General features: G+C 37.3%; 1 protein-coding gene across 2 annotated transcripts in view; it reads right to left on the bottom strand.

Moving 5' to 3' along the window:
* The window catches only part of C5H10orf67 (chromosome 5 C10orf67 homolog), a 113516-nt gene that overhangs the window by 94520 nt on the left and 6054 nt on the right, over positions 1-12942 (bottom strand). The window contains exons 1-4 of one of the 2 annotated variants that reach the window (XM_031939865.1): positions 8697-8931; positions 7975-8095; positions 4035-4178; positions 3258-3332 (exon numbers count right to left, since the gene is read on the bottom strand). In XM_031939865.1, the coding sequence (XP_031795725.1) occupies positions 3258-3332; positions 4035-4127 (168 nt within the window). In that variant the 5' untranslated portion in view covers positions 4128-4178; positions 7975-8095; positions 8697-8931. Of the gene's footprint in view, positions 1-3257; positions 3333-4034; positions 4179-7974; positions 8096-8696; positions 8932-12942 lie in introns of those variants that run through there. The other variant, XM_031939866.1, reaches the window with a different exon arrangement.

The raw sequence follows: 12942 nt of genomic DNA, 5'->3' as shown, positions 1-12942 counted from the left end.
ACACTAACTCCGTCCTCAGGGCCCAGCAGAGAGAATGTCAATGGACTCTGTGGAGGGGGGGGAAGGACTTCCAGGAGCAGAGAGCTCTTACAACTTGCGCTTTCCTCTCTGAGCTTGAGCCCACTTTCTGGTCTCTGCTCTGTATAGACTTGGGGGAGCATATGTCACCGACATAGGGAAAGGGAGTGTTTTTGTAACATCTGTTCTTGCTGGACCTGCTTAGTATCTTTTTTTAAAATATAATTTATTTCTGCGGGTTATATGATCATCAGTGGGGAGCACACTTGATGGGGGCTCATTACTTTAAAAATAACCCCCAATCCTTAAGGGCTGAAGCAATTGCCATGCTCTAGGGACCAAACCTAGCAGCAGAAGTGGAAGTTGGTGAATGGCTCCAGAGGGGGTGCTATACTTATACTAATCATTTCAAATCAATGATATAATGATAAAGGAGCCTGGAGTGGTACCTTTACTTATACTAAGTATTTCAGCTCACCAAACACAGGTCTACCTTAGTATAAAAGTGTTAATTCATAAGAATTAAAATGAGACAGGAAAAAAACTTTAGAGATCATCTAGTACAGGGCTTCTTAAACTTTTTCCACTTTTAACCACTTTTGCCGGAGAAATTTCTAAGTGAAATTTTATATGTAGATATATAAAATAGGTATACAAATCAAATATTTACTGATAATCATAATTCTGTGACCCTCACATTCAGTTATGTGAATGAAGTCACAAGCCACAGATTATAAAGCTTTTATGTAGAGCCCCCCTCTCATTTTATAGGTGAAGAAACAGGAGTTTAAAGATTTAAGCCCTTTGCCCCTTGCCACCTCGATAAGACTTGAATTGGAGGGTTCTTCCACTCCAAATCTAAATCTTTCCACTGCTGCACAATTCAGGCTGCACAAATATTGATTAATTTAACACCTACTAAATGTAAGATGCAGTATTACCATGCTGATAATCACTAACTGCCTTAGAGTCATGGTATCATAAAGGTATCTGTGACCCAAAGAAATAGAACAGAGCATGGGAAAAAGGATAAAGCTTTCTGTAGCTGAAATTAAGAAGGATTCATACATCATCTGCTGATAAAAATAAACCAACTTAAAAAGTAAAATAGAATAACTCATTCTACAATATATTTTAGAAACAGCTTCCTAAGGTGAGCAGAACCAAGAAAACACTATACACTGTAACTACAAGATTATACGATGAACAACGGTGATGGACTTGGATCTTTTCAACAATGAGGTGATTTAAGGCAATTCCAATAGACTTGGGATGGAAAATGACATTCAAATCCAGAGAGAGAACTATGGAGACTGAATGTGGATCAAAGAATATCATTTGCACCTTTTGTCGTTGTTATTGTTATTATTATTATACATTTGCTTGTTTCTTTTTTCTTTCTTGTGGTTTTTCCCCTTCTGATGTGATTTTTCTTGCACATCATGATGAATACAAAAATATGTTTAGAAGGACTAAATTCAAATCCATCTTCAGTTACTTACTAGCTATTCACCTTAGGCAAGTCACTTAATCTCAATTTTTGTCTCAGTTTCCTCATCTGTGAAACAGGGCTAATAATAGCACCTACCTTTCAGGATCGTTGTGAGGATAAAATGAACCTATGTCAGATTGCTTGTTGTCTTGGGAAGAGGAGAAGAGGAAGGAAGGGAAAAAGCTGGAGCACAAGGTTTTGCAAAAGTGAATGTTGAAAACTCTTTGAATGTATTTGGAAAAATAAAATCTATTTTTAAAAAAGAAATAGCTACTTAATTGAGATTGAAATCATTGACCACCTTATGAAGAAGAAAGCAGGCAAGCACATAACCAGTGAATCTGTCATGTTGGGGGACTGTGCTCTGAGACTAGGTTGAAATGACAAAAGAAAACATTGTAAGGCTGGACACAAAGAAAAGGACAAAAGGAGCCAGAGCACAAGAATCGACCAGTCCTGACCAAGGGAGAAAGAGATCATGTATAACAGAAAGGAGCAGTGCAGGAATATCATGCTCTAGTTTAGGGAGAGATATGGGGTCTGGGATTTCAATGAGAAAGGGAGTTCCTGGAGGACATTTCCCTCTCTCCTTGAGAACCTAGAGTCTTAGAGACCTGATAAGATCCTTGGAAGCTCATGTAAATTTGCCAAGGAAGCCTCCTGAACATAAAATATCAGAGGCAGGGCTTAACCCCAGCTCTTTCTGAACCTTTGCCAGCTCTCCATTCAATAAGAGTGCCATCCTGCCTCTCCTGTTCTGTCATGGTCTAAATGAACTATCCAAATGCACCTGGTGGGTCATCCAATAGTATCCTGGACTTGAGAGTTGAGTTCAAAGCCTGCCTCTTTTACTTACTTCCTGTGTTACCTGTTTCTCTCAGCCTGTTTTTTTTTTTCCATTTGAGAATGAGATAATAAATGGAGATAATAATGTCACCTATCTTATAGGGTTGTTGTAAGGATCAAATGGGATAACATTTGTAAAGGGCTTTGTAAATCTTAAAGTGTAAACATTAGCTATTAAATATCCCTCACAATCATTTAATTTCTTTGATCCTATTTCAAATAATCTCTTTGCCCCTGGTAAAGACATCATACAGAGCAAAATGTTCAGCAAGAGGAATAGGGGGAAGACAGAGGTCTGAATAATTTAAAAATTCATGAACTCAAAACTCTTTGACCCTATGTTCAAGAAAGAACCTTCTGATTATGGCCAGCTGGGAGGTGCAGTGGGTAAAATGCAGGGTCTAGAGTCCAGAAGAACTGGAATCAAATCCATCTTCAGTCACTTACTAGCTATGTGACCTTAGGCAAGTCACTTACCCTCAATTTTAGCCTCAGTTTTCTCATCTGTCAAATGGGGCTAATAATAGCACCTACCTCTCAGGATTGTTGTGAGAATAAAATGAAATAATAAGTATTCAAATGTTTAGCACAAGTGCCTGAAACATAGTCAACTCTATATAAATGTTAACTACTTATATTATAATTATAATTACCAATTTAGCTTCCCATGAATCTTTATAAAAGAAAAGGGGCAATTTGGATAGCAGACACACATTTACATGACCACTGGCAGATGTAGCTGGCACTATAAATCAATAAATTAAGTTAATTATCAAAACCTGATTGCTGCTGAGTGAATTTTAAGATGGCAGATTTGGAAGTAAAAGACCAGGCCCTAGAATTTAGGCAATATAATTGAAATGGAATCCTACCAGAAACATTCTATCACTACAAAACCTACCGAATAGGTCCCTTTGATAGAAGCAATGGCATCACATAACTGCTTATAGAAGCTTTTTCTCATTGTGTCTTCATTCTACAATTCAAAAGTAAATGAAATTATTAGCATATCCTAACCTCAACTACTAAGATATTTTTCCTAATATATTCAATTCTTGATTATATATAATTCAAGAAAACAAGAAAAACAGGGATTATATGGCTTAAAAAGGTAATTCTAAAATTTCTTCTAGGCAATAGTTTAAACTATCTTCCCTGAACCTCCTGGCAGAGCTGCTGGAAAAGTAATAAAGATCCATCTGAATTTCAAATCATCTCTTTGCCCCTGTCCTTTCTGGTAGAGGCACCATATATTGCAAAAAGTTCAGCAAGAGGAATAGAGGGAAGACAGAAGTCTGAATAACTCAAATGGATTAGCAGCTCCTGGATGATCAAAAGTTAAACCTGCTTTCTATTCATAATTATAATTGTATTAAAAATAAAATGATCAATAATCTTATTCCAATTCAACATGGCAGTTAATTTCAAGTTCTGCCTTCTCTTTGTTCTAGATAAGAGACTCTCATGATGCCAGAATTTTGGAAAGTTTCTCAAAAAAGTACAGTCATCATCATTCTCTCTGATTCTATTCCAATCATGGGAGGACCCCTTAAAGTTCAGAGTTGGGGCTTCATATATGCAAATCAATCTGTTGCCTTTATTTGATTAATTCATAATAGCACTAAAAAAATAATCAACAAGACTAGATCAACAGAATAGAGACTGATCAGAATTGTACCTTTTCATGAAGATTTACTACTTCTTGAATAATCATTTGTAGTTTTTGGTAGAGTTTCATGGATTCTTCTTTCAGCTGGTCCTTAAACTGCATCTCAAGGTATAATTTGAGGTATTTAAAATCTTGCTGAAGAACATCAGTAAGCTAAAAAAAATTAAAATATGCATTATCAGATGTAGAGAGGAATATTTCTAGAAAAGAGGAATATTCACTAACTAGGTATTTGCCACGTAGTTCCCTCATCCCAAGTTCCTAGGCTGAGCAATATAATTGTATAACAACAACAATAATAGCTAGCATTTATATAGTACTTTAAGGTTTTCAAAGCATTTTTAAGTATTGCATGATAAACTCACAACAAGCATGATCTTCATTTTACAGGTGAGGAGACTAAGGCAATCAGAGGTTAAATGACTTTCCCCATCCTAAGAAATATTTGCCTCCTTCCCTGTTTCTCATAATGATGCAATTATTAAATCATAAGATCACAGATTGAGACCTGACAGAGACCTTAGAGATTATATAGTTCAATGCTTTCGTTTTACAGAAGAAGAAACTAAGGCTCAGAGGTTAATTACTCCAAATTACAAAGGCAAATAAATGCCAGTAGGCCATAATTGCATGGCACTTCCTATGAAGACGGTGCTTGACTATTACAGAGTTCTTTATAGAAACTGTTCTCATATATCACCCAACAGCCCAATTATTGAGTGAAAATAGTACAGCCCTTTTTCCATTTTACAGATGAAAAAGAGGCCCATGTTCAGGGAGACTAGGCAAGTCATACAGCTAGTCAGTGGTTAACCTGAACACAAACCCCATCTCCTAACTCCATCTGACAGGCTTGCCCTTGACCCTCAGGTCTTCTCTCTTTCCTTTCTCTCTTGACATCCAGTGTGCTAATCCCACTGCCTCCCATCTTCTTCATTAAAATTTAACTGTTCTTCATCCCATTCTGACAGGGTCAAGCAGGCTCTCTTCCAAAGATACAATTAATCCATTTGATAAACTAAATACTTATTGATTCCAACAAGCTAGAGTGATTCTCATCACTCTGCCCCCCTGCTCCCCCATATTCCTCTCCCACCCCTCCTTCCCTCTACCTCCTCTCTATCACCTTGTTTGACTTTTATGATCTTCCCTTCACTGTCTGTCCCAAAGGAATGGTCTTCATGATACGAATTTCAGGCCACCAAGGCAAGGAAGAGTATCACAGCAGAGCAGTAGGAAAATATTTAAAGCCAGGTGGGTTCTTGATGCACTAATAAAATCCCAGTGGGTAGTTAACAACTTCATCCACTCATGGTGTGCTTTCTGGCAACAAGATGTTCTTGAATTTTCTAATACTCTTTGCAAATCTTAATATACAATAAAAAGATACCAGTGTCCTGTATGAGAGAGGGGAGAGAGAGAGGAGAGAGGAGAGAGGAGAGAGGAGAGAGGAGAGAGGAGAGGAGGAGAGAGGAGAGGGAGAGAGAGAGAGAGAGAGAGAGAGAGAGAGAGAGAGAGAGAGAGAGGGAGGGGAGGGAGGGGAGGAGAGGGAGGGAGGGAGGGAGAGAGAGAGAGGGGAGAGGGGAGAGGGAGAGAGGGGAGAGGGAGAGGGAGAGGGAGAGGGGAGAGAGGGAGAGAGGGAGAGGGAGAGGGGAGAGGGAGAGGGAGAGGGAGAGGAGAGAGAGAGAGAGAGAGAGAGAGAGAGAGAGAGGGAGAGAGAGAGAGAGAGAGAGAGAGGGGGAGAGGGAGAGGGAGAAGGGAGAGGGAGAGGGAGAGGAGGGAGAGGGAGAGGGAGAGGGAGAGGGAGAGGGAGAGGGGAGAGAGGGAGAGGAAGGAGAGGGAGAGGGAGAGGGGAGAGAGGAGAGGAGAGAGGAGAGGGAGAGAGAGAGAGAGAGAGAGAGAGAGAGAGAGAGAGAGAGAGAGAGAGAGAGAGAGAGAGAGAGAGAGAGAGATATCCCGGCCTGATTTTATTTCAGATGATCCCTATCTAATTCTGTTTACTCTTACAATGACAACTAAAGAGATAAAGTGATCTTTGATTTAAAGGACAGAATTGACCCAACAGCCTTCAACAGGAGCTTGATATACTGAGGATGAACAACTTTTTTACTTTGTTCTACCTCCCCCATTGGGATACCAGAAAAAAAGAGACAGAGAGAGACAGAGAGAGAGAGAGGAACAATAAGTGAGTGTCTGGAACCCATTGGAATAGTTTTGGATTGAGGGACTGAGACTCAGTATATTGGCCTATGAGCTTAAAGGCTGGGTTTAAAGAAGGATCTGAGATGAATTTCAGTTAAACATGTTTCATGGAATTTGGAAAATAAAGTGCAAAATTGTAGTAATTCTGCTGTATGGGAAGGGATCAGATGGGAGACAGAGCTGAAAGAGATCTTAGAGATGATTAAGTCCTTCTTTCATTTTGCAGACAGGGAAGCTAAGGCCCAGGAAAGTTAAGTAACTTGTATAAGATCATAGAGTTAGTAAATAGCAGACACAGGATCAGATCTCCTGACTTGATGTTTAATGATCTTTTCAGTAAGGAGGAATGGAATACAAATTACTATGTTTGCTTCTTGCTGGAAATCCTTTATAAACTATTTGGCCAACAAGAAAGTAGGACCTTCATTGTTTAAAATGACCTTTATGTTTTTCCCTTTAGTTCTGATTTTTCTTTCATAACATGACTAATATGGAAATATATTTTTAAAAGATTGTACATGTATAACCTACATCAGATTGATTGCTGTCTTTTTGGAGGGGTGGTAAGGGAAGAAAGAAGAAAAAATTGGGGACTCAAAATCTTATAAAAATGGATGTTAAAAAACTATCTTTACATGTAATTAGAAAAAAACAAACAACTATTGAGTTAAAAAACATAAATAAAAGTCAAGATAAAAAATTACCATTATGGTTTAGTTATACATATGGGTTCTATTTACAAATATGTTATTCTCTCTTCTTCATATAACATATATGCAAGTATTTTGATATAAAAATATATACTTAAATTTTGTTATATTACATAGTATATACTTTGATATTTTCATGGATCTATGGTTTCATTAACATTGATAGTCTCTAATGGCATAGAAGTTAACTATGAGTTCTGGTAAATGTAGGGATGTATACATGACACATTTCTCCATTTAATTTGCATTATTAACATTTTCTGCATCACTTTTTAAGTCTAGATAATCAATACAAAACAATAAACCAAGATCTTATTTCTAAAATTTTTTAAAAGATAGAGATATAGGTATATCTAAGGTAATGAATCATTGCAACAAGCATTTATTAATCACCTACTATGTGGTAGGTATTATGTGAAGTACTACTAGTACACATACAAGAATGAACCAATTCCTAATCTCAAACTTTTCTAATGGGGAGGACAGAAAGTATACATACAATCATACAAAGAAAAAATTAAAGAGATAAAGTACAAGCAAATCAAAAATAGCTAAATATAATGTAGTTGGGGGAGTGAGAGCAAGTCAGTGAACTTCCCTGAGAATCAGTTTCCTTATCTTTAAAATGAAGGGGCTAGAGTATACAGGGTCTCTGTGTTTACTTCCAGTTCTAGAACTATAACCCATGGATATACACATATATACACATACACATATGAATGTGCTTCAGGTTCAGTCCTTTTCTCCCTACATATAATTGAATAAATTTCCACAGATGTGTAGCAAATTTCAGGGAGAAAAACAAAACTGACACTTCATCGTACAAGTTAATATAAATGAATATTAATGGAGGTTAAGTATATTCACTAATGAAATAACCATCACTGAGGTTTAATTAATGCTGCCAAGAGCTGCTGAATATCATTAAAAAAAAAAAGCACACTGTGTGTTTCAAGAAAATCAATAGAAGATACACAAGCTAACATAATAAAGATCTGAAAGTATTGGATTAATCTAAAAGAAAATCAAGATATTACCTTGACTAGTTTTTGTGTTGTATAACTTAGCTGTCTTAATTCAAAAACTTCAGAGACGTCTGTTTGAGTAGCACGATCTGTTGAAAAATAGCCTACTTTCAAATTATCTGAAAGGTCCACCCTGGAAGAAAGACAAAAAAGGCTTCAGTCAGTATGGTGATCACTGCTTTACATAAAATGTTGCCTGCTAAAAAAAAGGTGTCTTCTATTTTGTGTAGGCCAAATAAAATTTTAATGTGCCAGAAAGGGGGATGTTTTCCAGTGCCAGAGCCCAATGTCTCCCTATTGCATGATGGGTGTTCTCCAGGCCTCATCCCCATTAATCACAGGCTCTGGAAGCAAAGGCTGGAAAGAACTTTGTAAGGATCATGCTGAGCAAGTAGAAGAAGGCTTAAACAGGTTCAAGTCAACTAAATAAACATTTATTTAGTGCCTTCTACGTGCTACGCATTCAGGATAAAAAAAAAAAGAGGAAAAAAACAATCTTTGCCCTCATAAAGTTTATAATCTAATGGAGAAGACAATATCATCTCATACATACACGTCAAACTAAACACAGGATAAATAGGAACTAATAGAGAAAAGGCACTGAAATGAAAAGGGCTGGAGAAGGTTTCTTCCAGGAGCTGGGGTTCTAATGGAGACTTAAAAGGAAGCCAGGGAAATCAGTAGTGGAGGAGAACATTCGAGGCATGAGGATCGAAAGCTAAGAGATGTTGTACCTTGTTCCTGGAGCAGTCAGGAGGCCGGTCTCACTGTATCAAAGAGAATATGCTGGGGAGTAAGGTGCCAGACTCCCAGAAAGGCAGGAGCGGGCTAGGTTACAAAGGGCTCTGGATGCCAGAGGTGATAATAGGCCACTGGAGTTTTTGGATAGTGAAGTGAGAAACTGGTGATAGCAATCTGGGAAATAAATAAAGGTGAAAATGGTCCTTGGTCCATCTATCAGATTGCCTAAAATGATAGAAGGGGAAAAGGACAAGTGTTGGAAAGGATGCGGAAAAAAACCAGGGCATTATTACCTTCCTGATACACTGTGAACTGATCCAACCACTTTGGAGAGCAATCTGAAATTATGCTCAAAGAGGTATAAAACTGTGCATACCCTTAACCCACTAAAGCTATTCTTAGATCTGTTTCTCCAAAACCAAGGGGAAACTTGTAGAATAGAGAACCTTTATATTCTAAAATATTTACAGCAGCTCTCTTTGTGGTGGCAAAGAACTGGAAACTGAGAGAATGCCCATCAATTGAGGAATCGCTGAATAAGTTGTGATATATGATTCTGATAGAATACTACTGTGTTGTAAAAATGACAAGCTGGTTGATTTTAAGAAAACACAAAAAGACTTGCATGAAATAATGACAAGTGAAATGAGCAGAACCAGTAGAACATTGTATACAGTAACAGCAAGACTGAAGAATAACTATGAATGACTAACCTAGTTTGAGTAATATGAATATTCAAATCAGCTGCAAAGGACTTATGGAGGAAGATGTTATCCACTTCCAGAGAAAGAACCGATATATGAAAGTATGTATTGTGTGATTTCACAGATATATCTGTGTTAAATGTTGGCTTTCTCTAATGCAGGGTTGGGAGAGAAGGAGAGAAACAGATTGGAGCTCAAAATGTTTTAAAATAAATATATTTTGTAAATGGTCCTTGATGCTGTGTGGGCCTTTTCCTGCTTTCACAGTGATGTCTGTGGAGTGGGAGAAGAGTGAGCAGTATGTCCTGATACAATTTTAGACTGACTATAAATATTAATTTAACTGTTAGTTTTGAAAGAAGAGATCATCATCATCAAGAGAAATGGGGTCATATTCATGTTTGACATTTCTATAAATGAGACCCAAATATGTAAAGAATTTTTAGTTAAAGGGATGGATGGCTGACATCAAGATAAATAAATGAATTAGCAGACACAGGAAACTTACAAAGCATGCTTGTTGAAGACAAGAGAAAATAAATTGGGGGGGGGGGTTAAAGGGGTAGAGTGTGAAAGTGAAGAAGAATCTGCTGTGTAGAAATAGTAGTGGGAAACTAGCCAAACTAAGGCATCACAAATATCCATTTATAAATGGGATTTTAAAAAGGGATAAAAAATCTCTCTATAAATGAAAGTAAGCAGACAACAACTATGTATGAAATGGACAATATAATCTCTTCTTATTATCAAAGATTCCAGGCATTCTATTATTCACTGTACTATCTAGCTAGCTAATGATTTATGGGCATAGGATGAGAATGGGTTGCAATATTCACTTGGAGAATCCATATTGATTATTATCATGGATCTATGTTCATTAGGGGGCTTATTAAAGGAATCCCATAGTTATTTATAGATCATAGATTTAAGGTTACAATCATCAATTCCAACGTCTTCATTTTATGGTTGTGGACACTGAATCCCAGTGAGCTTGAATGAATTATTAATGTTCTCACAGTGATTTAGTAACAGAAGGCATATTTGAACCTGGAACTTCTGTCTCCAAATCTAGGGTTTCTTCATGGCAATAAAAACACCCCCAATTTTATCTATTTAGTAAATTGGAAATTTCTATATTTTCAGTTTTTTGAAACATGGCATATATGAATAGAATTTTGGGGAAATTTGATTAAGTCTGTTAAGGTACATGCATATATAACTAAGCCAGGCAAGCTAAGTTTAGAAAGTTTTCAGAATACCATAGTAATAACAATAACTAACACACAGTGCCCACTGTATGCCAGGCACTCAAAGCAGTTGTTCCTTATAACACCCCTGGAAGGAAGGTACTATCCATATCCTCATTTTAATAGATAAGGGAATTTAATAGATAAGAAATGACAAGCCAGTTGTTTTAGGAAAACATGTCACAAGGGAGACAGTGGTTAAGTGACTTGCCCAGAGTCATACAGCTAGTGAGTATCTGAGGTAGAATTTGAACTCAGGCCTTCCTGGCTCCCAGACCCACCGCTCTGTGCACTATAACATTACTTTTGCTGCTTTCTAAAACACATAGAAACCTATCTCATTCATTTTTAATGATTAAAAATATTGTAAAGATAATATGGCTGAAAGCAGAGATGGAAAAATATCTGCAAATACAGTAGTAATGGCAGTTAAATTTTGGTAGTAACAGGAAATAGTAGTAATGGATAAGTCTTAATTCAAATGAAATTTTCTGCTTTTTCCAGAGCATGATTTTTTAGAGCCCTAACCTCTAAGCCCATGTACATTGCTGAATAAAAACATAATTTAAAGCATCATTAAAAGAAACTGTGATTAATGATTTAAAAAAAAACTTTCTATTTATTTTTTAAAATGATTAACAATCTGAACTACACTCTTCTTTCTGATGACCCCAATCATCCATTCTTGTAATAAGAACAATTGTCATCTACCTCTCTGTAGTCATTAAATGCTTTTCACAAGTTATGTTTATCTCATTTGATAAAATGATCTTTATAAAGTGTTTATGAATGGATTTAAAAAGATCCTTTGGTCCAATACTTCGTTTGACAGATAAAACTGATGCCCAACGAAGGAGAATGAATTTTTCTAAAGCACAAAAGATAAAGTAGAAGTTCTGAGTCCAAATCTGGTTTTCTTTGAACTCCGCCATCCTGAAATTGTATTACCACAGTAACACTGTACAACTGAGTCTCAGCAACTTGGATCAAAGCAGTGACTAAGCATGATTCCAAGGGAGTAATGAAAATAAGGGGCAAAGAGACAGGCCAGACCAGGCCAGGCCAGGCATTTTGGTAAAAGGCCAATGTGGGCAATTGTTTTGCTGACTACTTGTTCCAAGGGTCTCTGTCTCTGTCTCTCTACCCCCCTTCCTGTCTCTCTCTCTTTCTCTGTCTCCCTGTCTCTGTCTCTGTCTCTCTGTCTCTATCTCTGAGTCCCTCACCCTCCCTCCCTCCCTCTTTGTTTCTCTCTTTCTATATTTCTTTCTCCCTCTTCTTCTCTCCCCCCTTTTGTCTATCCCTTCCTTTAGAATAAAATCTTGTCTTAAAAACAAAAACAAATACTATTATCAATATATTTAAAAAAGAAGATGTGAAATGGGAGTCAGAATAAACAAGTACCTTTCTAATGCTAGGGAAAAAATGTGTTTTAAAAAACTTTGATACAAACAATCCTTGCCAAATATATATACAACATATTATATGTATATTCATATAGACACATACATACATGCACATATATATATATAGTCTGAAAAATTTTTAAATATGGATATTTGTTTCTTAAGAGTATATTTTTTAGAAAATATGAAAGTAAAACAAGTTTAATTTCTCCCATAATTGATATGGGAAAAATTTTAATGTGAGACTTCAACAGCTGTTTTACTTCAATGCAAGCATCCCCTAAACCCCTCAAAATCAACCTGAAAAAATATTACAAATATCAAAATTGTTAGCTGTTAGATTTCAGTCCTTCTAGAAGTCTAATATTATCCCATCCTCACTCCGGACCAGTGTTCCCTTGGGCTTTTGACTTTTAAGGACACTTTTCTCACTCCACATGGGGATAATGAGAACTGCTGAAATCCTTTTCTTGCTTACCTAGGGACTCCCTAGATCTTCCCTGGCTCTTAGAAGAGATCCTTCTGAAGAAAGGATTCTGGGAAGATGGTGGGGTAAGGCCGTAAACTACCTTGCTCTCCCATATTTCTCCACAACATGGCAGAATGAATTAAAAGTCCAGGTGAAGGGGTTGTCCAGCCTCAGAAAATTTGGGAGGATGTTGGGAAAGACCTGAGCCCACCCAGCTTCCTCAGCCTGGCTTTGTCAAACCTGATGGAAATGCAAATTTTTCTGGTCAGATACTGGGGATCCATGAACAACTAGCCCAGGAGGCAGCTGTGCTGGGGGGGGGGGCGGCCTCAGCTTCAGGAACTTTTGTCCCAGGACAAAAGGGGGTTGGGAGGCTGATTAGGGGAAGATGGCAGAGCCCTCCCCCGATCCAGGCC

The sequence above is a fragment of the Sarcophilus harrisii genome, chromosome 5 (assembly GCF_902635505.1).
Source record: "Sarcophilus harrisii chromosome 5, mSarHar1.11, whole genome shotgun sequence".
NCBI lineage: Eukaryota > Metazoa > Chordata > Mammalia > Dasyuromorphia > Dasyuridae > Sarcophilus > Sarcophilus harrisii.
The sequence above is the reverse complement of the archived record's forward strand: the minus strand, read 5'-3'. Positions and strand labels throughout refer to the sequence as shown.